The sequence below is a fragment of the Schistocerca nitens genome, chromosome 5 (genome assembly GCF_023898315.1).
Source record: "Schistocerca nitens isolate TAMUIC-IGC-003100 chromosome 5, iqSchNite1.1, whole genome shotgun sequence".
Classification (NCBI taxonomy): Eukaryota; Metazoa; Arthropoda; class Insecta; order Orthoptera; family Acrididae; genus Schistocerca; species Schistocerca nitens.
This window is the reverse complement of record NC_064618.1, coordinates 628309560-628334913: the sequence shown is the minus strand read 5'-3', so window position 1 is coordinate 628334913 and position 25354 is coordinate 628309560. Positions and strand designations below refer to the sequence as shown.

The following is a 25354-nucleotide window of genomic DNA, read 5'->3' as shown; positions in this document are numbered from 1 at the left end:
TCACTGTAGTGTGCCGTTCAATTATTCATTTGTTAGTTACAAGTGTTTTTATCTTTGAGTCTATCTGGATATTTATCTTTGTGTCTCTGTCGATCTTCGGTAAGGTGTGACTGACAAAAACCCGCTGACATATTAAAAACTGATCTGTTTAATATTACGCATTGTTATTAAAATCTGAATGACGAATCCGCACAAGCATCGCATTATGTCGGCCGAATGAAACAAAAAAAACGCATTTTCACGTGCACGGTTAAGTTCGTAAGTCACAGAGTACATAACTCCTCCTAAGAGTATTTATTGTGCCATATTTCGCGTATTTTTGCACGCCACACTTGCCCACTACCATGCACCGCCACCAAATTCCCCTGCCAACAGCATAACACCAAGGGCTATCTAGCACCACCCTCAAGAATGGGTGGCAGTGGGTGGTCATGGAGAAAAGTTTTTCAGTACGTACACACACAGAACTTTTATATATAGATATAGATTTAATATGTCAGCGGTAGTTTAGACACATATAAAAAAAATTCACATTAGCGCTTTCGGCAAATGGTTGCCGTTTTCAGATGTGCTTAATCCATAAAAGGCTGCGACAGACAAACAAATACAGTTGCGAACTTTGAATATCATAAATGTACATATCGTCATATGATAAAAAAACTGAAATTTTCGTAAAGTCCTGCTTTTTATGGATGACGGGGAAAGCTGGGGAGACGCGGGGAGGAGGGGGAAAAACTTTTTCTAAGTTAGTTAATTAGCTGCATGTTCTATGAATCATATGGCACGATCAATCGTAATGATATGAGACAAGTCACTTTACATTCATATTGCAAATTAATTTGAAAATATGGTTACATGTTAGATATTTCTAAACTCTTTTTTTAAAGTACAGATGTGAGTTAGTAATTCCTACCAAACATCGTTTACACAAAACTATAAGAGAAATTCTTCTCCGTACTAGGGATAACTGTCAAGGAGAAACTTTTTCAGTTTCTTTCCAAATGTTACTCAGCTACCTATAAGTCATTTTATATCACTGGATAGTTGATCAAAAAATTTTTATGCAGCATTTTGCACCCCTTTTTGTGCTAAATACAACCTGATTGTGGAGTAATGAATGTCATTTCTTCTTCTTGCATTGTAATTATGTACATCATCGTCATTTTAGTATTAAGAAAACATTCTTAATCTCGTTTTTTTATATATTTAGTGCCGACCATATGTTCGTCCTGAAGATGGCCCCTGCCATGGGCTGAAAGCGGTCGGCACTAAATAAATAAAAAAACGCGTTTAAGACTGTTTTCTTAATACTAAGTTAATTTATATAAATCGCTGTTAATCCAAAACCATGTTGTCCAATCACCGTAATTTTTGAACTGCAGTGGATTATTTACAAGAAACTTCATGAGGAACTAAATATACTGTGAAGCAGTAGTCAGAACGCTCAGCTCCTTAAATAGATGTCTACAAGGCTATCGTGGGTGAGCATCACAAATTATTCTTAAAGCACGTTTTTGAGCAATGAAGAACACCATCCCATATGATATTACTGAATAAAAATATGCAAAATGTCAGGTTACTGCCGTGAGGGATTAGCCGAACGGTCTAAAGCGCTGCAGTCGTGGATTGTGCGGCTGGTCCCGGCGGAGGTTCGAGTCCTCCCTCGGGCATGGGTGTGTGTGTTTGTCCTTAGGATAATTTAGGTGAAGTAGTGTGTAAGCTTAGGGACTGATGACCTTAGCAGTTAAGTCCCATAAGATATCACACACAGTTGAACATTTTTTTTTTTGTCAGGTTACTGATTTGTCTCTCCGCAGATTTGAAATGATTCTAAGTGCAAATGTGCTTTTCCCGGTCTAAATTCTCATCAGTATGGACACATGAGAATTTTTAAGTTTCCACCCTTTGTATTATTTCCTCGCCTTGTATTACACTTATCGTTGGTGTGGTATCCCTAGGTGTGCAGAACTGAATATGACGCATCTTCTTAAAATTGAGGGTGAGACCGATCACAGAAAACCATTCAGAGTCACTTTTAAGAATATTGTTTACCATTTCTTCTGTTTATGCATATATGCTAGGATTGATTGTAATAGTAATGTAATCTCGAAATGCTTTTTGTATATTAGATAGAAGATCTTTTACATAAATGAGGAACAACTGCGGACGTAAGATTGAGCCTTCGGGAACCCCATATGTGATTTCTCCCCAATCAGAATTACGTCTGCGGACCATATTGGTTGAATTACTAAATTCAAGTGGGAGAATAACAGCGTACTCTGCAATTACTTTTGTTTTCTGTGGCCTATCAAGTTAAGTTAGTATTTTAAACACCAGCACCAAGAACGCAAATGAATGTTTAAAAAATTTAAAAGACAAATTTTAGAGGTAATATGAAAAATTAAAAACATATGCACACGCCAACGACTGTCGTATCTTAAAATCAGACAAAATCTATGGACTTTGCATGCCAAATTTTTCATTTAAAGCCAAGATTCTAAAATGTGTACTCACAAAAACACTTACACGTGTATTATAACTGATTAACAGACCCTTCATGGAAGAAAATAATCACGCAAAAGTGATTACTACAAGAAATTACAAACCTTGTACCTATGATAAAACGAGCGGAAAGAAATATCATTGAAAACTGTTAAAATGAAATTATAATAAAAGACAAAGTTATTAGGACAGTAGTGCTCCAAACATTTTAAGTCACCAGATTTCAAATACTCAAGTCATGTCGTGTTTGAGCAGACATTCGAGCGTTTAAGATTTCGCCATCTTCTCCATCAGGTGCTTCCGACTCTTAATAGTATGGCTTATTGTTTGTAGCGTGACGTCACCTGGGAGGAGATTCGAACAGGGGAAGTGGAAAGAGGAGAGAGTGCAGCGCCCCTACCTGCTCCCACTTATCCTCCTAACGCCAAGTTAGCCGCAACAGAGGTCTGCCCAACGTGTCAACTTTCCTGGTAATGGTGATACATGGGCTTCTGCCATCGCCATTGTATATTTCGCGTAGTTATTGTGAGAATAAGATCAGACAGCTTAGGATGCGTACAGAAGCGTACGTACAGTAAATTTTCCTCCAGTCAGTGTGCAACAGCTACCTGTTTCCTGACCAAGTACTTTTAGTTTTTATTCATTTAGACTCTTATCTGCCCATTTAACTTTATCGTGCTCCGGTAGCACATTTCACTTCGTCCAGTTTCTCTATATTTCTTATGGTCCACTTTTCACTTCTATAAATGTTGTGCGCCAAACGTATATATCCAGGAACTTCTTCCCCATCTCCATATCAATTATAAATGATGTTCGTGGAGCTCTTTTAATGAAGAAGGCTTCCTTCGCCTGGGCCAATCTGCTTTCGATAACTCCCTTGCTGGCATCATTTTGTGTAATCTTGCTTCCTAGATAGGAGAACACCTGCAGTTCTGTAGCTGGTGTGTTGTTCCCAGTTTCGATGTTAAGCTGTTCTGGCTGTTCAGGAGACATTCCATCTCCAAAAACGCCTCGTCGTGATTCTGGAAGTTCCTGCTACACAATGTTTTCTTCATCTGGGAAAAGAGGGAGAAGTCAGTGGGTGTCGAATCAGGAGTTCACGGGGTGGAAGAGGCAAAATTTGGTAGTCCAAAGAAGCAGCACGTGTCCTCTGCAGAATGAACTGAGGCGTTATCATGCAGAAACCCTCACCCCCATCCCCTCCGTCTTTCGCATCTTCCCACCGACGCATCTTCTTGACTACCTAATGTAACCTCGTCAGGAGATTTCGATATGCTTTTGTCATGGTTCACCACTTAAAAACATATTCTATACTACCACATCAGTGTGGTCCTATGAACATTCGGCATCTTCTTGCCCAACAATGCTTGGGTCTTCATCTCTTTCGGCGGAGGATCAATGCACGTGTTTCCATTGCATGTTTGTCTGCTTTGTCTCGGGATGACAGTACTGCGTACTGCACTCATCCATTGGTGATACAGTAGCTAAAGAAGTCGTTTGGGTTGGTCTGACACAGATGCCACATTTTCCCTGCTTCCTCACTTTGGCAGACTTTTTAGATTAGTGTGAGAATGAAACCCAGTGGGCGGTGACCTTTATCGTGTTCAAAAGATCGTACAACTTGTCGAAAACCGATCCATGGTTTATTTCACTTTTTCTATATTACCTCGACCGTGATTGTCTTCGTGCAGTAGGACTTGAGATTCTTTTGTCGTTGCCGGTTCTTCACAGAAAGATGTTTTGCTACTTATCTGAGCAGCACGGCCGGTTTAAGGCCTCAGCTACACACGCCACCGCTGAGAAGGGCTCCAGCGGTGCCGCAAATGAAAGGCTTCTGTTCGGGACAGGTGTTTGTATACAGTCGGTATCAAACTTAGTAACGAAGTCTGACATCAAGCTTCGTAACGAAAATTGACACGGGTGAAGGTGTACGAGGGAACAGAAGTGGAGGGGGAGGGGGGGTTATAAGTCGCTTAGGTAGACAAGTGTTTACGAACCGGCCTTGTTGACCACACTGGAATCATCTACGCCAGTTAGGATGGTACACTGTTGACCTACATTTCCACCAACTCAGCATGGATTGTTGCACCGTTTTTCTTCTTTAAATGCAGAAAACGGATTACCGGACAACACTCCATTTTATAAATAGGCTACGCCATTTGGTTTTGGCTCTTCTACTGCAGACATGCTGCATCTATAAACGTCATGACTGCAAAACTGTTGCCAGCGTGAAAGTTTGTGCACAAACTGATCTCTCGGTTAGGTCCCATAAATCTTCGATAGGATTCATGTCTGGCGATCTGGATGGCCAAATCATTTGTCGAATTGTCGAGAACGTTCTTCAGACCAATCGAGGAGAATTGTTTCTCGGTGACAAGGCACATTGTCATCCATAAAAATAAAAATCGTTTCTTGGGGACATGAAGTTCTGCGACGGCTGCGAATGGTCTCCAGATAGCTGAACGTAACCATTTCCGTACCGTATGTGACTGTTCCACCAAAACACTGCCATTTTATACCTTGTGTGGGCGACACTACCACCAGTTGTATGAGTGCATGCCGCTGTCCCATGACTTTTGTGATCTCAATGTATAGCTCAGCACTGTGCAATATATGGTTACATCTCATACGTTTGGGAAAAATCGGGTACTCTGTGGGGCACAAAGGGGCAATGTTGCATTTTCCGTCTGAGGCATGGGACACACCGATACTCACGTAACTCAACTCTAAACCACCCAGTACAATCCTCATAGGCTCACACTTTAAATACTTTACCCGATCATCTGATTTCCTTGCTGACGGTAGGTCCTTCTACAAAGAAGAAAAAGCGTTTCATTCTCATCTTCAAAAGACTACAGGGTTGCCACTCTTCTCGGATTGCTGTTATGTTTTAATTTCTTGACCGTAACTTAATGGTCCCATCTCAAATGGAAGCATACTTTCAAATGGTGGACGAGTGTGTCAGCAGCGCAAACAGAGATGTCCATGTTGTTTGATTGTGAACCGTCGATCACCTCGAATGAGAGTGTCCACACGTTCCAACATTGCAGGAGTCACAGCTGTGTGCGGCTGGTCAACACGCGGGAGCTCGGAGAGTTTTGCGCGACCTTGTTGTGATGAAGCCAGACGCCTCCCGCAGCTACTCACCGTCCCTTTTTGCACTGCCAGGTCTCCGTAGACAGTTCACAAGGCCAACGATTATCTGGGGATGGTTATTTTCCGCCAAAAAATACTGAAAGACAGCTCTCTGCTTGGAGCGTAACTCCGTTAAGCCGTCGGCACACGAACCGTGCATCCGAACGTTGAGCGTTGAGCGTGCCGAGTTTCTGACGTCATAGCGTGGAATAGCACGCTCGGGAGTCTTTCCGAACGTGCCTAGCAATATCTGGCATGTCAGATTTCTGAGCGTGCGTCTGAGCGTTGACCAATGAGATGGTACAACGCCGTCTCCCTTCAGTACAGAGTTGTGAGGCGCCATATTGGCATTCATTTTAAGCCTGTATGTATATATGCCGTTTCTGAGCACCAGCAAATTGAGAATCGCTGGAAAACCCGTTGTTAACTCTGTGATTCGTTCCAATAAAATAATGAGAAACATCATATTCGTGGCAAAAGAATTATTGTAACTTGCGTATTATGAGAGTAGCCAATTTGAAGGCAGCAACATACTGAAGATTCACCCAAAACGTATTGTTCTTGGTACAATTTGTTATAATTAAATTTCAATTAGTAACATATCCACGATTAAGGTTTCCAGCAAGGGGTAACATAATATGATTACATGTAAGATGTGTGATGTTGGTTCAGCGTAATGAGTACAGACAGTTTTTATAGAAATGTCCTTACCGATTGGTTAAAACCATAAGATTCTATCTGACAAATGTAATATTCAATGGCTGGCACATTACCCTGTTCATTTTTGCACTGTAATGTGTAAGTCAGTTTCGCAGTGAAAGACTGATTATATAGGTCTCATCACTTCAGATACTTAACATTCAATTAATGTCCAGAAAGTGTAGTTGGAAGGCTAGTCAACTTTATTATATATTTCCTTCCGCCATTCTCAAGTATTTCAGAAATTGTCTAATGTGATTATTAAATTGTTTTATATTTAAAATTATCCCACCAACTTGCTGATATCCATCATAAAGAACTAATTATGCTTCTGTAAAGATTGGAGCTCATGTCATTCAAAGTGCAGATTTTATTTCTTCAGGTTGAAGTTTGAATGTCTCGAAAAAAACATATTCTTGATGTTTAACTTAATTCTTTCTGGTAATTTAGTCAGTAACATAATCTTCTGTTGTCTTTCTTTAACATCAGCGTAATTGAAATGATCAAACCGTTATGTTTAAATAACTTCATGTATAACATGTGTACATGGTTAATACATGAACTTAGTATGTATTTGGAATGTGTAACATTGTTTTTTTGAATAAATGTTTTTATTAAAAAAAAAAGTACCGTCACTGTCCTGAAAAGAGTTGTCAGTTAGGGGCGGTGGTTCGCGACTCGACACTCCCAAATTGTTTTCCTAACATTCGCGTTTTTATTAGGTTCTGATGCTTTATTATTACTTTAATATAAATATATACTATAATATTTGATGTTACGTAAATATAAGTTCACCTTTTTTTTTTTTTTGAGGGGTGACATTGTTCGATTGGCTTAATGTACAGTACAGCTTGCGCTACTTGTATAAAGATATTTTGCTCCTTTTTCCTTTACGCTTCGCAGTTGACATGTTGCAAAGATTCTGCTACTGGGTAGGAACAGTAATCAAGTAACACTGACCTTGGGGTTTTACTAATATGTGAGAATGATGAAATAATGTTTATCTTATGCGGAGAAATATTCCAAATTTGTAATGCACTGTTTCTAATGGAACTTTTATAAACCTGTGTCCTTATTGATTGGACATGGTACTTTCCTTTTCGTGGACGATGGAGGAAATGTGCGTTTTAATAGGGCTAGATTTTACGCGTGGCCGTTGAGTAAACAGTGTAATTTACGAACTAGAAGCATCCCTCAACTGCCGCTGGAGTGCGTTGCGATCGCGTATACCACGTTGGGGCCCACGTTCCGTATGCACAAGTCGCATCGTTCCTGAGCGTTCAGCAGCACGTTGAACTTGGCACGCTCAACGTTAACGTTCGACAGTACGGTCCGTGTGCCGACGGCTTTAGAGACACCATTTTCAGGGCTATGTGTAGCGCTTCATGGAACTGATAGGAGCTGAAGAGGGCACATTGCACGGCCACCCACAACCAGTTACGCATTTTTTCAACCGAAATTGGCCTAGAAAAAAGATGTTGTGCCACAACAATTTCCAACATTCTTTTCGCAATCATCCGTTACAGGTCGCCTCCAGAGGTCAGACTCGGACCTCTCGACGCGCTCCAAGTCGTCTTCAGCGGCATCGCTCTCGGAGAAGTCACCAGCGCCACCGCCGGCCAGGCCGGAGGCGGCAGTGGAGGCGGCTCCGTCTGCCCCCAACTCGCGGGCGGCCACGCCGCACGACTCCGAGTCTTCCCGCGCGTCTGCGCCGGCAGACGCGGCGGCCGCCAAGACTGCCCCTTCAGAGACGCAGGCGCAGACGACCAGGACGCGCTCGCCGTCGGCGTCGGCGTCCTCGCTGGCCGACGCCCCGCGCTCCAAGTCCGGCTCGGCTTCGTCGCTGTCCGACAAGGCGGACGCGACCGGCAAGCCGCCCCGGGCGCCCTCTGCGAGCGCCGGAAGTTCTGCTGGATCCGCCGCCTCCAAGCCGCCACCTTGCCCGCCGCCCGCAGACCTGGCGCGCTCCAAGTCCACGCTCTCGGCAACCTCGCTCGCCGACAGGCAGACTGGTGAGGGCCGCTTACTCTCTACTCACAACTCACTGGCCAGTTACTCCATCTCCCCACTCTCACTGTCATCTCGTTCACACCCCCACCATAACCACAACGAGGAAATGTCGTCTGAGGCGTCGCCAATACGCCCTGGCGACCTACGACATCCCAGTTATGGCTTTACAATTGTCGTAAGACTTACACTACTGGCCATTAAAATTGCTACACCAAGAACAAATGCAGATGATACACGGGTATTCATTGGAGAAATATATTATACTGGAACTGACATGCGATTACATTTTCACGCAATTTGGGTGCATGGATCCTGAGAAATCAGTACCCAGAACAACCACCTCTGGCCTCAATAACGGCCTTGATACGCCTGGGCATTGAGTTAAAAAGAGCTTGGATGACAGGTACAGGTACAGCTACTCATGTAGCTTCAACACGGTACCACAGTTCGTCAAGAGTAGTGACTGGCGTATTGTGACGAGCCAGTTGCTCGCCCACCATTGACCAGACTAATTCAATTGGTGAGAGATCTGGAGAATGTGCTGGCCAGAGCAGCAGTCGAACATTTTCTTTAGCCAGAAAGGCCTGTACAGGACCTGCAACATGCGGCCGTGCATTATCCTGCTGAAATGTAGAGTTTCGCAGGGATCGAATGAATGGTAGAGCCACGGGTCGTAACATATCTGAAATGTAACGTCCACTTTTCAAAGTGCCGTCAATGCGAACAAGAGATGACCGAGACGTGTAACCAATGGCACCCCATACCATCACGCCGAGTGATACGCCAGTATGGCGATGACGAATACACGCTTCCAATGTGCGTTCACCGCTATGACGCCAAACACGGATGCTACAATCATGATACTGTAAACAGAACCTGGATTCATCCGAAAAAATGACGTTTTGCCATTCGTGCACCCAGGTTCCTTGTTGAGTACACCATCGCAGGCGCTCCTGTCTGTGTTGCGGCGTCAAGGGTAACCGCAGCCATGGTCTCCGAGCTGATAGTCCATGCTGCTGCATACGTCGTCGAACTATTCGTGTAGATGGTTGTTGTCTTGCAAACGTCCCCATCTGTTGACTCAGGAATCGAGACGTGGCTGCACGATCAGTTACAGCCATGCGGATAAGATGCCTCTCAGCTCAACTGCTAGTGCTACGAGGCCGTTGGGATCCAGCACGGCGTTCCGTATTACCCTCCTGAACCCACCGATTCCATATTCTGCTAACAGTCATTGCATCTCGACCAACGCGAGTAGCAATGTCGCGATACGATAAACCGCAATCGCGATAGGCTACAATCCGATCTTTATCAAAGTCGGAAACGTGATGGTACGCATTCCTCATCCTTACCCGAGGCATCACAACAACGTTTCACCAGGCAACGCCCGTCAACTGCTGTTTGTGTATGAGAAATTGGTTGGAAACTTTTCTCATGTCAGCACGTTGTAGGTGTCGCCACCGGCGCCAGTCTTGAGTGAATGCTCTGAAAAGCTAATCATTTGCATATCACAGCATCTTCTTCCTGTCGGTTAAATTTCGCGTCTGTAGCACGTCATCTTCGTGGTGTAGCAATTTTAATGGCCAGTAGTGTATAAAGAAGAAATAAAAACGGACATGAACATGTAACATTACAATATACGAGGTGCGTTTTTTAGGTAAGGTCCATTTGAAAATAAGTACACAACGAAAGGTTATTTCAAAAAAAATAAATTTATTTTCAGAAAGTACACACTTCATTCTATATTTCGACATAGTTGCCAAGTTTGTTCAAACACGTATCATACCTCTCAACCAATTTTAAAATTCTCTCTTCATAAAAACTTGCCGCCTGCTCCGATAACCAAGAATTCGCTGCCGTTTTCACGTCGTGGTCATCATTGTAACGGTTGCCACTGAGGTGTTGTTTGAGGTGGAGGGACACATGGTAATCGCTCGGCGCAAGATCAGGTCTGTAGGGTGGGTGGTCTAAAACTTCCCAGCCAAAACTGTCTAATAAATCGCATGTCTGACCTGCAGTGTGAGGTCTTGCATTGTCATAGGAAGGACAATTCCCTTTGTCAGCATGCCACGTCTTTTGTTTTGAATCGCTGTGCGTAGCTTTCTCAGGGTTTAGCAGTATGCTTCTGCATTGATAGTGGTTCCTCGTTGCATGAAGTCGACCAAAAAAACACCATGCCTGTCCCAAAACACCGACGCCATGATTTTGCGCTGGGATAGATCTTGTTTGACCTTTACCTTTGCAGGCGAGTGTGTGTCTCCAGTCCATGCTCTGTTGCTTCGATTCGGGCGTGATATGCGAAACCCATGTTTCGTCTCCAGTTACGATCTGACCCAAGAAGCCGTCACCTTCTTCGTGATAACGAGTCAAGAACTTCATCGCACACTCAAATCTCTCCTCTGTTAGGAGCACAGTTTCCTAAAGTTTTTAGTGTTCAGAAACAATGTTGTAAAGCACCGATCTCGACACGTCAGGAAATACGCTTGAGAGACCTGTTATTGTGAAGCGCTTGTTCTCAAGAATCCTGGCTTCATCTGAAGCCACCAAATCGTCTGTAATCAAAGAAGGGCGACCGGAGCGGTCGTCATCATGGACGTTGTCGCGGCCATCTTTGAATTCTCGTACCCACTTACGCACTTTACTTTCATTCATAACAGTATCACACTTCGCAAATCTGTCGATGAATGTCCGCAGCAGACAGGTTCCTTGCTGACAAATACCGTATCACTGAGCGAACCTCACACGCGACGGGCGAGTTGATAGTATTAAACATTTTGAAAGCACAGAACAGAGCCGTACAAGTTAGCTACAGAGCAGAAACTGAGCACAGCTGTTTCCGATACATGTCGGTACACGACGCACGCACTCTTTGCGGTATGCGTGTGAACTGCTAGTGTCTACAACAAAATGGACCTTACTTACAAAACACGCCTCGTAACTTGATTGTTAACTGTTTTAATAATTTAACAGCCTAACTTTTACTTTTTTGAGGTGGGCTGATGGTTAAAGACAATCGGTATTAGCACGGAGGATGTTACAACAGAACATCGACTGCGTAATAATAATGAATTTATCCGACAGATTTCGAGGTAATCAATGTCGTGATTAGTTGCACTATGTTAAATCATATATATTATTTTTGAACACAATGGCAGACAATCACCACCTTCGTCTTACATATCACCCATGTCAAATTTCAACACACACCCACTACACCAAAAATTGACACACGCTGTTCTGATGATGCACTAGGTGGTCCACACTGTAACCCAGTGACTGATGCGAAATCTGATAAGCGGCACTCTGTACCCCGCTATTCAGTTCTACTAAAACAAATATATTTTTTTCGCTAATCAGTGTATTTATTTTTATTTACTGAGAGTCCACTTGCGGCAAGAGTGAGACACACACATTACTTCGTCCATCCATCAGCTTCCACTACGCAATTACAACGACCTTCTCTACACTGAGCAACAACAAATCATTAATCCAGCGCTCTCTTTGCTCGATAATCGATCACATTCACCTATGTGAGTGTATAATAAATTGGTAAGGGCGAATACATTACAGGGCCGAGCGGCTCAAGGGCCGATCTCCAGCACGTTGCTGGCAGGTCTGTTGGTCGTTTGCGAGCCACTCGGTGCGATCGACAGAGTTCGCTCAGGTTCAGTGGCGACGGCATCACTATGAGCTCACCAGTGTGCGAAGTGGCTCATGCGAGTCTCTTCGCCTCACTTATTTTTCCCCTCAAATAGCTCACTTGCCCCTCGCTACATGTTTCTCATAATTAGATCCGCTCCTTAAAACTTAAACAAAGGTTAAATTTACAAAGTGTATTTACCATCTCACCACATTCCTGTCTCTCCTCATTCACACTGGACACCTCTGAACAGTCTACACCATCTGCAAACTAGACTCCAATAATCCCCTCTACTATCCAATCCTCGAACGCTGCCGCGCCATTACCAACACATCCCAATAACCCCCCACTTACACATCCTCCACATGCTCTCCCAACGAAACTTCAGTCATCTCTCCCTCCCATATCATGAATTTCGCCCCAACATTTACTGATCCATCCAGCTATAGGTTCACTCCACCCAATCCAACTTACCAACGTTTCCTCTCCTCCCCCCCCCCCCCCCAAATACATATCCTCATCCCATTTTTCCCCTTCTGTTTCTCTTCCCCCTCCCCTTATCCTAATACCCATTAGTGTCACCTATTCCCTCCTCTACTCCACTCCCTCTTCTGTCCCAACAGCCACTCTCACCCCATCACTGCAATGCATCAGTCCTCTATCCTTATACCACCGAAGTCCTACCCTCTTCACCAGCCAACCTTTTACCCTTCAACAACTGAGTCCCTGTCCCATGTCCCTTCTAACTTCTAGTGACAGGAAAGTTCTTATTTCACATATCAGTGTTTCGGCTACATGTTTTAAATGTGTGCTTATTGTGTTTCATTTTACCTTTTATTACTACTGTTTTTAAATACCAGTACAAAAAGTTATCCGTCGTATATCACGAAACTTCCATTTTTAATTCTCACCCTTAAAAGAGTTTTAAATTCAATATCTATACCTCCGCTATCTGTTTATTGTTTTTTCATCTACGTTACTTTTTTCTTGTTCATTGAGGGCCATTCCGTGCCAAGTGGTCTAATATCGAGAAATGTTCCCACATGACCATCATGGATTTTGATGAAATTTTGTATGAACATTCACACATGTTCTCGATGAACACTGGTAAAGCTTCAGTTTCAGAAATTCAATACTTTCGGAGATTCTGTCACTTGTTTAAGACCATAGCACAGCTTTCTATAGTGCGTCCTTGAATTTTCAGCAACTTTGAGATGAGATATCTCGGTAAGTATTTGCATGAAAGAAACAAAACTTGGCCATATTATACAACTTTTAGAGCTCTTTAAAGTAAAATATTAAGAAAAGGACTTCTGAGCAATTTTCATATAGATAATTTGAAGCAAAGTTGGGCGAAAAAGTAGCTGTTAAAAAAATGCAAAATTTAGTTTTTTATATCTCCAAAAGTAATTGTGGGAGGAACATGAAAATTTGCACACCATACCTCACCAACACAAGGTCGTAGAATATAAAATTTCATTCTCCTATTGCTTTCCATTATTTCACAAATCTAGGGTGAAATTGACAATTTCTCAAAAAGTGCTAAAATGGGTATTTTAGTCAAATTTTTCAAAAACGTGTTTTCTCCAAACTCTTCTAAACTATGGGCACTAGAAAGAGAATATTCTAAACTATCTAGAAAAGTGGATTTGGTTTTGCAATGCAAGCATATAAGGCCCTAAAAAGTAGCATCATCAAAGTGGCGTACTGGAAGTTTGAACACATTTTTCTGGCACTCAAATTATACCTGAAACCTTATTTTGAATTTTTGTCTTAAATTTATTAGAGAAACATGTGAAATTGGTTGGTTAAACATCTAAGAGTTTTAATTTTGTATTTAATCACACTTAAACGTAACCTACTATCTTGGTAAATGCGTAACCACTAGTTCCACAGAGAAAAATCACAAGATTCACTGTTTATGGAAAATATAATGGCAACAATTACTTTAATAATCAGATTGTTTCATTATTGTTAGCCTTGTTTGAACAATCAGTATTTCAGTGGTGTGTTTGCAGCATAGTGAGTGGGTTCTCTTTACTGAGTGTGGCTTGTTAAGTGATTCGTAAGACCGTCAATGTTTGTAATCTAATTTACAAAAAATTGTTTTGATTGTGTCTTTTATAGCATATATCTCTTATTGGATTTTTTCATTGGTATTATACATTGTGTATAATTTCATTCAGTAGCAATTTGTCTGAAATTTAAGCAGATTATAATTTGCACTTAGAGGCCAAATACATTATTTAGTTACTGATTAGAGATGGATGCTGAAGGGAACAGCATACCTTCCTGCTCATTTGGGCTAGGAGATAGTGGAACAAAGTGTCATGTCACTTTCTTTGCCAAAAAAGCTGCTTTAAAATGCTGGACAATACCTCTCAAGTTTGCCTACACCATGAAGCCCTGTTATTGACACAATATGAGAGGTTACAAAAAAATGCTTCAATCCCTTTGGGAAGGTGAATCATAATTTTAAGGCAGGAATTCGCACTCTTGATACTGAAACAGCTAATAAGACTTCTGATATGTTCAAGAAGCAACTTGTTAATAACATAAAGCCAGGTCAGAAAATTTGTCCGGCTTGCAAGACTACCTTAAATAAGCACCTGGACGAAGCTTTATCAGCCTCATCATCACATTCTGATGAGGACTTTACACCAAAAGAAGAATTAAATAGTAGCTTATTGTCTATCGGTATTTCACCCCTGAAGAGAACAGTAAGCTACAGAGATAAGCCCCAATATGTGAAAAAGAAAATTCAAAAGGCTCAAAATGTGATTAAAAACAGAATTGTAAATGCAATGGGAGTAAACCGACAAATTGAAGATGCTAGTGAAATTAAGGAATGTGGAAACTGTGCCGACTATGCACATTTGCTGACTGAACTGAAAGCCAAGATGCAGAATGCAATTCATAAAGAACAGATGCAAATTTTAACCTTGGCACCTGTAAGTTGGACAGTCAGACAAACAGCAGCTCAGTTCGGCTTGTTCGAAAGAATGGTGAAGAATGCTCGGAAGCTTAAGGCAGGGAAGGGTCATTCTTGCACTTCCCGAAAATAGGCAAAGCAGGAAATTACCAGCAGAAGTTGCTAGTAGAGTGAGAAATTTTTTTGAAGATTATGGGTATAGTAGGGTGTGCCCTGGAAAGAAAGATAGTATTTCAGTTAGACTTTTAGATAGAAAGACATACGTGCATAAAAGATTGTTACTTTGCAATTTACGGGAAATGTATGTTCTCTATAAGAATATAAATGGTCCAGAAATAGGGTTCTCAAAGTTTTGTGAACTTAGGCCCAAATGGTGTGTAACAGTAGGATCAGCTGGAATGCATGTTGTTTGCGTCTGTGCAATTCTCAAAAATGTTATATTAGCTTATGCTTAGCGGGGCTAGTATACGTGAAAATTATAAGGAGATTCTCAGCAAGGCAGTTTGCAGTTTGAACTCTAAACAGTGCATGCTACATCGCTGTGAAAGGTGTCCTGGGCCCGAAGCTATAGCATCTGAAATTGTTGCCAGCTATTTCCTAGATCATGAGCCACAGGAAGTTATTGTGCGTAAGCAATGGATACATACCGATTGGGCCACACTGGACACGAAGCAAATGGTAGTGGATGAATTTATTGAAGATGTAAAAAATAAAATATGGAGTCTGTCATGCCATCATTACATTGCTAAGCATCAAAGCTTGCATCTTAAAGGCCTTAAATGTCATCTGAAAGACGAAGAGCTTGTTGTCCTAATGGATTTTGCAGAAAATTATTCTTTTATCATTCAGGATGCTGTGCAAGGCTTCCACTGGGACAATAGTCAAGCAACAATTCATCCATTTGTTATGTACTTTCGTCAAAATGAGAAAGTAGAATCTTTACGTTATTACATTATCAGTGATAGTTTGCGGCATGACACTATTACAGTTCACGTTTTTATCAAGGAACTCATCAAATATATAAAAGCATAGTTTGCACAGATATCCCACATTCATTATTTCAGTGATGGTTCCAGTGCTCAATACAAAAATTTCAAGAATTTCCTAAATTTGTGCTATCATAAGAGTAATTTTGGAATGACAGCCGAATGGAATTTTTTTGCTACTAGTCACGGGAAATCACCTTGTGATGGGATTGGAGGTACAACAAAGCGGTTGGCAGCAAGAGCAAGCTTGCAACGGCCACTTAATGGACAAATTCTTACTCCCCTAGATCTGTTTCACTTATGCTCTGAAAACATTAGTGGAATTAATTTGTTTTCGTCAGTAAAGATGAAATTGAAAAAAATATTGTGTCACAAGAAGAGAGGTTTAAACTTGGACAAACTGTAGTAGGCACTAGAGAAAATCATCACTTTTTACCTATTGATGAAACAACAATTCAGGTCAGCAGAGTTTCAAATGATTGTTCATCTTTTCTAGATAAAATGGGTCACAGTAATGAAGGAGGCATATTAATGTCTGCTCTCCAACCAGGACAATATGTTGCATGCATCTATGAAAACGTGTGGAGGATTGGGAATATCTGTGACACCTCCACAGAGCAAAGGGATGCATAAATAAACTTTATGCACCCACATGGTCCAGCAAATTCATTTTATTGGCCACCAAGAGGAGACAAGTGCTGGGTTCCGGAACACCACATTATTGCAGTTATTCCAGCTCCATCAGTAAATTAGTCTGGCCGGAAATACACCATTCCTCTTGATATTCATCAGAAAATCAATGTAGCATATCAAAAATTGAAATAGGTTAGAGGAAATAATCTAAGGAACCCAAGAGTGCCTTCTAATTTTACACAGGGCACTTAAATAATTTTACTATCAGGCTTGGCAACCTGTGTAAAGAAACCCTTATCAGGCTTCGGATCCTGTGGTAAAGAAACCCACCCGTGGCTGTTGTTGCTAAGCTATCGGGCGTGGCCCCTATGGCAATGGGAATGCTGGTTTTCTCAGGTGAAATGAAAATAGCAGTGGTTAAGCCACCATAGACCATAGCAACTCATTTATACACTTCTTTTCCATCAGTAAGCTGGTGTTGTTCAATAAACAGGCAACTAATAATTAGATGATTATGCAAATAAATTTTACGATTCACATTCATTCTTAATAATAATTGTGTGTGTGTGTGTGTGTGTGTGTGTGTGTGTGTGTGTGTGTGTGTGAGAAAGAGAGAGAGAGAGAGAGAGAGAGAGTGGGGGGGGGAGGTGACAATTAAGAAATAACATTGTTTCTATTTTTATTCTTTTGCTGTTCGTACTTAAGCTAGGTCCTATTCATCAAGACTTTTTATTTCACTTACCCCAGACATTAATAAAGATGTATAAGGCAAAATAAAAGATTTCAAGTATAATTAGAGTGCCAGAAAAATGTGTTCAAACTTCCAGTGCGCCTCTTTGATGATGCTACTTTTTAGGGCCTTATATGCTTGCATTGCAAAACCAAATCCACTTTTCTAGATAGTTTAGAATATGCTCTTTCTAGTGACCATAGTTTAGAAGAGTTTGGAGAAAACACGTTTTTGAAAAATTTGACTAAAAATACCCGTTTTAGCACTTTTTGAAAAATCGTCAATTTCACCCTAGATTTGTGAAATAATGGAAAGCAATAGGAGAATGAAATTTTATATTCTAAGACCTTGTGTTTGTGAGTTATGGTGTGCAAAGTTTCATGTTCCTCCCACAATTACTTTTGGAGATATAAAAAACTAAAGTTCGCATTTTTTTTAAACAGCTATTTTTTGGCCCAACTTTGCTTCAAATTATCTATATGAAAATTGCTCAGAAGTCCTTTTCTTAATATTTTACTTTAAAGAGCTCTAGAAGTTGTATTAGGTGGCCAAGTTTTGTTTCTTTCATGCAAATAAATACAGAGATATCTCATCTCAAAGTTGCTGAAAATTCAAGGACGCACTATAGAAAGCTGTGCTATGGTCTTAAACAAGTGACTGTATCTCCGAAAGTATTGAATTTCTGAAACTGAAAATTTACCAGTGTTCATTGAGAACATGTGTGAATGTTCATACAAAATTTCATCAAAATCCATGAGGGTCTTTACTGAAGAGAGGACTGGTTGCCTGTACCGTTTACAGGCCCTCCCCTCCCCCCTCCTACCGTTATGCGGCACGGGGAGGTGAAATGACAATAAAGAAAGAAAACGACGCGCGGTGTCGGTAGAGATAGTGAAAGGAACGGTGGTAACCACTTACCAAGGAAATATTTTCTTCTGTCTAGATTTCGTGGACACAGGTGTCCTCCACAAGTCAAAGTGACCTTGTTTCATAGATCACGGTGTGATATGTCGTATCTTTTCGATTATTTTCACACTTCACTCCCTCTCCACATCAGCTCGCACACTCAGCAGTGAAAAGTTATCACGACCGTTAACAGTCAGCCTAGAGACAACGCAAATGCAACCACAACACTGTTAGTTTTCGTTTTTTTTACGCGTCAACGCTTTCGTTGACATTTCTCCAGGCGTTTCAGAGCTACGCTGGAACACACACACACACAAACACACACACACACACACACACACACACACACACACACAGCGATATATATAAGATGGACAGATGCGGCACGGGCTTCTCCTTCGAAAAGAGCGAGTATGTCAAACGTTGTCCAAGAGAAGAAAGTGGTTTACAAAGAGGTGTACGCAGGGGCTCTGTATGTTGATATAGGCTCAGCAGTGACCCTCGATAGGAGAGGACTGAATGTGTTAGTGTGAGCGTGTGTACTTATAGGTGTGTGTACGTGTGGGCATGTGTGTTTCCATCATAACTCTTAAATAATACACTCCTGGAAATGGAAAAAAGAACACATTGACACCGATCTGTCAGACCCACCATACTTGCTCCGGACACTGCGAGAGGGCTGTACAAGCAATGATCACACGCACGGCACAGCGGACACACCAGGAACCGCGGTGTTGGCCGTCGAATGGCGCTAGCTGCGCAGCATTTGTGCACCGCCGCCGTCAGTGTCAGCCAGTTTGCCGTGGCATACGGAGCTCCATCGCAGTCTTTAACACTGGTAGCATGCCGCGACAGCGTGGACGTGAACCGTATGTGCAGTTGACGGACTTTGAGCGAGGGCGTATAGTGGGCATGCGGGAGGCCGGGTGGACGTACCGCCGAATTGCTCAACACGTGGGGCGTGAGGTCTCCACAGTACATCGATGTTGTCGCCAGTGGTCGGCGGAAGGTGCACGTGCCCGTCGACCTGGGACCGGACCGCAGCGACGCACGGATGCACGCCAAGACCGTAGGATCCTACGCAGTGCCGTAGGGGACCGCACCGCCACTTCCCAGCAAATTAGGGACACTGTTGCTCCTGGGGTATCGGCGAGGACCATTCGCAACCGTCTCCATGAAGCTGGGCTACGGTCCCGCACACCGTTAGGCCGTCTTCCGCTCACGCCCCAACATCGTGCAGCCCGCCTCCAGTGGTGTCGCGAGAGGCGTGAATGGAGGGACGAATGGAGACGTGTCGTCTTCAGCGATGAGAGTCGCTTCTGCCTTGGTGCCAATGATGGTCGTATGCGTGTTTGGCGCCGTGCAGGTGAGCGCCACAATCAGGACTGCATACGACCGAGGCACACAGGGCCAACACCCGGCATCATGGTGTGGGGAGCGATCTCCTACACTGGCCGTACACCACTGGTGATCGTCGAGGGGACACTGAATAGTGCACGGTACATCCAAACCGTCATCGAACCCATCGTTCTACCATTCCTAGACCGGCAAGGGAACTTGCTGTTCCAACAGGACAATGCACGTCCGCATGTATCCCGTGCCACCCAACGTGCTCTAGAAGGTGTAAGTCAACTACCCTGGCCAGCAAGATCTCCGGATCTGTCCCCCATTCAGCATGTTTGGGACTGGATGAAGCGTCGTCTCACGCGGTCTGCACGTCCAGCACGAACGCTGGTCCAACCGAGGCGCCAGGTGGAAATGGCATGGCAAGCCGTTGCACAGGACTACATCCAGCATCTCTACGATCGTCTCCATGGGAGAATAGCAGCCTGCATTGCTGCGAAAGGTGGATGTACACTGTACTAGTGCCGACATTGTGCATGCTCTGTTGCCTGTGTCTATGTGCCTGTGGTTCTGTCAGTGTGATCATGTGATGTATCTGACCCCAGGAATGTGTCAATAAAGTTTCCCCTTCCTGGGACAATGAATTCACGGTGTTCTTATTTCAATTTCCAGGAGTGTATAATTAAATTATTAACACTAACATACTTCAAATTTATGTAGCTTATGGATTGTCGGATACATTCAAGATCTTTGAGGACAGTAGAATATTTCATTAAATGCTACAGAATACATGTAGGACAAGTCAGGCGAGTACAGACAACAACAAAGGTATCATGGTGTTCAAGGACCTGTAAAAAATGGTAAAATTTAGGGAGTGTGGAGACCCTCGCTACGACAGCTAAAGTAAGGACAGGTTCGATAAAGCTTTTGTAGCTGCGGTGGTAGATGGCTGGATATAATTTCACGTGCTGCATATTCGTAGTTTTAGTGGGTTTAGGCTATCCTTGGGTTCTTGTCGGATCGTTAGTAGATGAAACAAGAAAGTCAAACCAATCACATGTGTAACAGCCTTTAACAGTGTTTATGAGCTAACGTTGGTAAAAGTAATATTTACAATAATAGTTAAAGTAGTCTGAGCTCTATAGTGCACTAGGAAAATTCTACCGAAAATTTTTGACAGATAATAATACTATTAATTATTAATATTATATTAATATACGCTGACTGGATTGCAAATTTCGTAATATAGTCTGACAGAAAAATTTATCTCAAGTTAAATAATAATTTGGATTGTACTGTTCCATATTCGAGTAGTCAATGACAATAAAGCCCTGATCTAAAGCTAAATGAATTTGTCCTTCAGTACATGAATCATCAAATGACGAACCCCCTGTGCGTCTAATTACACAACTTGATTGTATTTTATCTTTTCAGATTCAAAGGAAACCAGAGGCTACTTACTGACTAAGCAACGGAATAATTTGGAAATATTTTTGTCTAAAGTGAAATATCTCGTTAACCTTATGACAGGACTAAGCTCATCTTATTATTCAGTAACATTTTTGAAAACAATATATAAATCATGTCTGGTATTATGGAGCCAAAGATAACAAAACATGTTGTGTAATTCATATGAAATGTTGTGTAATTTATATGAACTTACTTCTACATCCATTATTAGGTTCGTCAACCTCGTGAAATAAATAGTTCAACTGTAAATAGCCTTGAAGTAAGTTCATCGCTACATGTTTGTAAAGATGTAGTGACTGAACTGATGTGTTCTAGTCAAAATTGGCAGAAATGAACATTTGCTTAATATTTACTCCTTAGAAATTCTCGCTCTGTTACGATGATTGGATGAATAACCTCAAACCTTCCCATTTTTTAAATCATGTGATTAAATTATTAACACTGACATACTGATACGCATTGTACTTCATGCACCACCTCTCAGGAAGGAATTCGTTATTAAATCGAGCATGAAGAAACATGTACTTCGTTAAGAAACTTGTTCCATAACAGATATTACTTTATCACATTATAGTCATTCAGTTTACTGTCAGTACTGGATTGCTGCATGGTTCCCCCAGACAATCTCACTAACTTCTTAGTAAACTTTACATTTCAAAAGTCACCGCTATTGTTCTATACATTGTTCTCTTTTAAGGCATCACTAGTTGTAGTGAAACTTGGCTTACATTTGTTATTCACCATTGACTATGCAACTCTGAATACTTTTTTTCACCAGCTGCGTCACATACTAAGACACCATTAAATATTATTTACTTGAATGTTATTTAAAGCAGTGTCTTGTTATATAGAGAAATATTATTCATGTTTTCTGCAAGGTTTTCACTATTTTTTCTATTACTTGCCTATTTAAGCTTCGAATTGTTTCCACTTTTGTTGGCTTTAGTAATTCCACTTATTCTGGTTAAAACAACAGTTCGTTTTAATGAGTTCCAAAACTTTCTCCTCGTAAATCAGTTCAATTCTTTGATTCATTTCTGTTACTATTCATCCTTCAACTAATGACAAACCTAAAAATTAGTCATACTTCGCTATTCTCTTCATTGCTCTCATTTCTTCATTTTTCGCCTTCTTCCTATTGCTCTCTCTTCACATTCAAATGTGTCCAATAACTGTTTTCAACACTTCATAACGCCTCCACAAATTTCCAGTTCATTTCATTACAACTGATTCTTAGAAACTTCCTTAATTATACTAATTTCCTCAACATCATTATTTAGCACTTCATTTTCAACACCACTTACTTAAACTTCCCATTCGTTTATCGTTATAATTATTACTGTTATCCATTTCTACGTCATCAACTATTTTAGTTTCCATATGGCGTATTCCATTGCTCTCCAATACATCAAAATCTCGCTAAATTGTTGCAGATCGTATTAACTGTTCTTTCTTTCACAATTGTTCCCCCTGTACAACTAAACTCACCTATTTCAATCTCTTTCTCCGTGGATGTGACAGTTATGTCAAGTTCTGGACCTATTTTACAAATTTCTAGTTAAAAACTGTCATTCTGCCCACCTAGATTCTTTCACAGTTATTTAATAGTTAATTAACAAAGATTCCAGTTATAGTATCTGAGAGTCCTTATTTTCAATTGGATCATCTTTTAGGCACTAATGAGCTTCTGTCACTTGTCCATTCACATTTAACAGTCCTCAGTCTAACGATTTTATGAATGTGTCCTGATTTTAGAATACTTGCTGAATAATCCCAGCCGCTTTCAATGTAATTGTGTGTTCGAGGTACTGTTGCTAGTGGTTCATCAATATCTCTGATCTGTGGCAGCATTTTATTCTCAGCTTGTTCCAACGCCATCTCTCTTCCTTGTTCCAGTTTTTCTGGGAGTTGTTGCTCTTCCTCTTGCCGTTCAGGTTTATTAGCTTCATTTAATTCTCCCTAGTGTTTTCTTTGTTTATTCCATCTTCTTCTTAACGTTTAAATCTCCATCTAAAAGATGTCAGTATTCTTCATGGTGTTCCTTTCTGTTAGCTCCTTTTGAGGTGGCAATTTAACAATGAAATAGACTTTCGTTATACTACATGTATTACCAGCTTCAATGTCTTTAGTCCAGCTGAGCTTAAAAACCAATGTCATTACAGTACTTCTAATCACTGTCACCAGCCATCTCAGCGTTTTTAACGTTGTACCCACTGTTAATTCCTTCAACAGCTTTTCTCTTCCAGACATCTTACTTTCCAAAAATTCACATCTAATACTACTGTAGCACCATTAAGTGCCCCTCCAGATTCTTACTCTCCCACTAGAAACACTCTTGATTCCTTCTTCAATGTCACCACATCCGTCGCTTTATTTAAGTTTTCATCTGCTCTGCAATTATTGTTGTGAACATTTGCTACCCTACCTCCTGTTGATGCATTCTGAAAGACTTTACAGTCTATAATCTGACAACAACATTTCTTTTATTCTGTCCACTTACCATACGCTGTTACCTTTTTATAAAACTTAGGTAAAAGTTTCTTTTGACTCGCTAATGTTTTACTGTACTCCATGCAGCGTGACTGCGTGAATAGTATGTAACGAATAGGTACCATAACCAAATGGCTCAGTTTGTTTGGAATAAAGTAGATGTGTAAATGATGGAAGAATACTTACTTTTTTTTTAAATACTCCTATATTCCTGTTGGGGAATCATTCTCAGTTAATTTTCACATCAATATTTTACGCTGTCTGTTTCAACTACTTTCTTCAGTCTCCATGAAATCCACAGGCCGAGTTAGTGTTTGGCAAGGACGAATACAAACAAAAGAAACTCTCATAACGTGCGGGCGGGCATTATCTTGCTGAAGCCCAAGATGGCTTGCCATGAAGGGCAACAAAACATGGCGCAGAGTATTGTTTACGCAATGCTGTGCTGTCAGGTCCCTGCTATGAAATGAAGTGGCACCCCAGACCATCACTCTTGGTTCTCGGGCCGTATGGTGGGCGACAGTTTGGTTAGTACCCACCGCTATCCGGGGCGCGCCTCCAAAGACGTCCTCGCCAGTCATCGAGGCCCAGTCTGGAGCGGGACTCCTCACTGCAGACAGTTCTACTCTACTGATTGAAATTACGAGGGCAGTTCAATAAGTAATGCAACACATTTTTTTTCTCGGCCAATTTTGGTTGAAAAAACCGGAAATTTCTTGCGGAATATTTTCAAACATTCCCGCTTCGTCTCGTATAGTTTCATTGACTTCCGACAGGTGGCAGCGCTGTACGGAGCTGTTAAAATGGCGTCTGTAACGGATGTGCGTTGCAAACAACAGGCAGTGATCGAGTTTCTTTTGGCGGAAAACCAGGGCATCTCAGATATTCATAGGCGCTTGCAGAATGTCTACGGTGATCTGGCAGTGGACAAAAGCACGGTGAGTCGTTGGGCAAAGCGTGTATCATCATCGCCGCAAGGTCAAGCAAGACTGTCTGATCTCCCGCGTGCGGGCCGGCCGTGCACAGCTGTGACTCCTGCAATGGCGGAGCGTGCGAACACACTCGTTCGAGATGATCGACGGATCACCATCAAACAACTCAGTGCTCAACTTGACATCTCTGTTGGTAGTGCTGTCACAATTGTTCACCAGTTGGGATATTCAAAGGTTTGTTCCCGCTGGGTCCCTCGTTGTCTAACCGAACACCATAAAGAGCAAAGGAGAACCATCTGTGCGGAATTGCTCGCTCGTCATGTGGCTGAGGGTAACAATTTCTTGCCAAAGATTGTTACAGGCGATGAAACATGGGTTCATCACTTCGAACCTGAAACAAAACGGCAATCAATGGAGTGGCGCCACACCCACTCCCCTACCAAGAAAAAGTTTAAAGCCATACCCTCAGCCGGTAAAGTCATGGTTACAGTCTTCTGGGACGCTGAAGGGGTTATTCTGTTCGATGTCCTTCCCCATGGTCAAACGATCAACTCTGAAGTGTATTGTGCTACTCTTCAGAAATTGAAGAAACGACTTCAGCGTGTTCGTAGGCACAAAAATCAGAACGAACTTCTCCTTCTTCATGACAACGCAAGACCTCACACAAGTCTTCGCACCCGAGAGGAGCTCACAAAACTTCAGTGGACTGTTCTTCCTCATGCACCCTACAGCCCCGATCTCGCACCGTCGGATTTCCATATGTTAGGCCCAATGAAGGACGCAATCCGTGGGACGCACTACGCGGATGATGAAGAAGTTATTGATGCAGTACGACGTTGGCTCCGACATCGACCAGTGGAATGGTACCGTGCAGGCATACAGGCCCTCATTTCAAGGTGGCGTAAGGCCGTAGCATTGGATGGAGATTACGTTGAAAAATAGTGT

The 25354-nt window shown here is 41.9% G+C and overlaps 1 protein-coding gene across 1 annotated transcript in view; it reads left to right on the top strand.

The window, feature by feature from the left end:
• LOC126260624 (mucin-5AC-like) overlaps window positions 1-25354 on the top strand; it is a 237387-nt gene that overhangs the window by 202355 nt on the left and 9678 nt on the right. The window contains exon 8 of the mRNA XM_049957962.1: window positions 7863-8348. Within this exon, the coding sequence (XP_049813919.1) occupies window positions 7863-8348 (486 nt within the window). The remainder of the gene's footprint in view (window positions 1-7862; window positions 8349-25354) is intronic.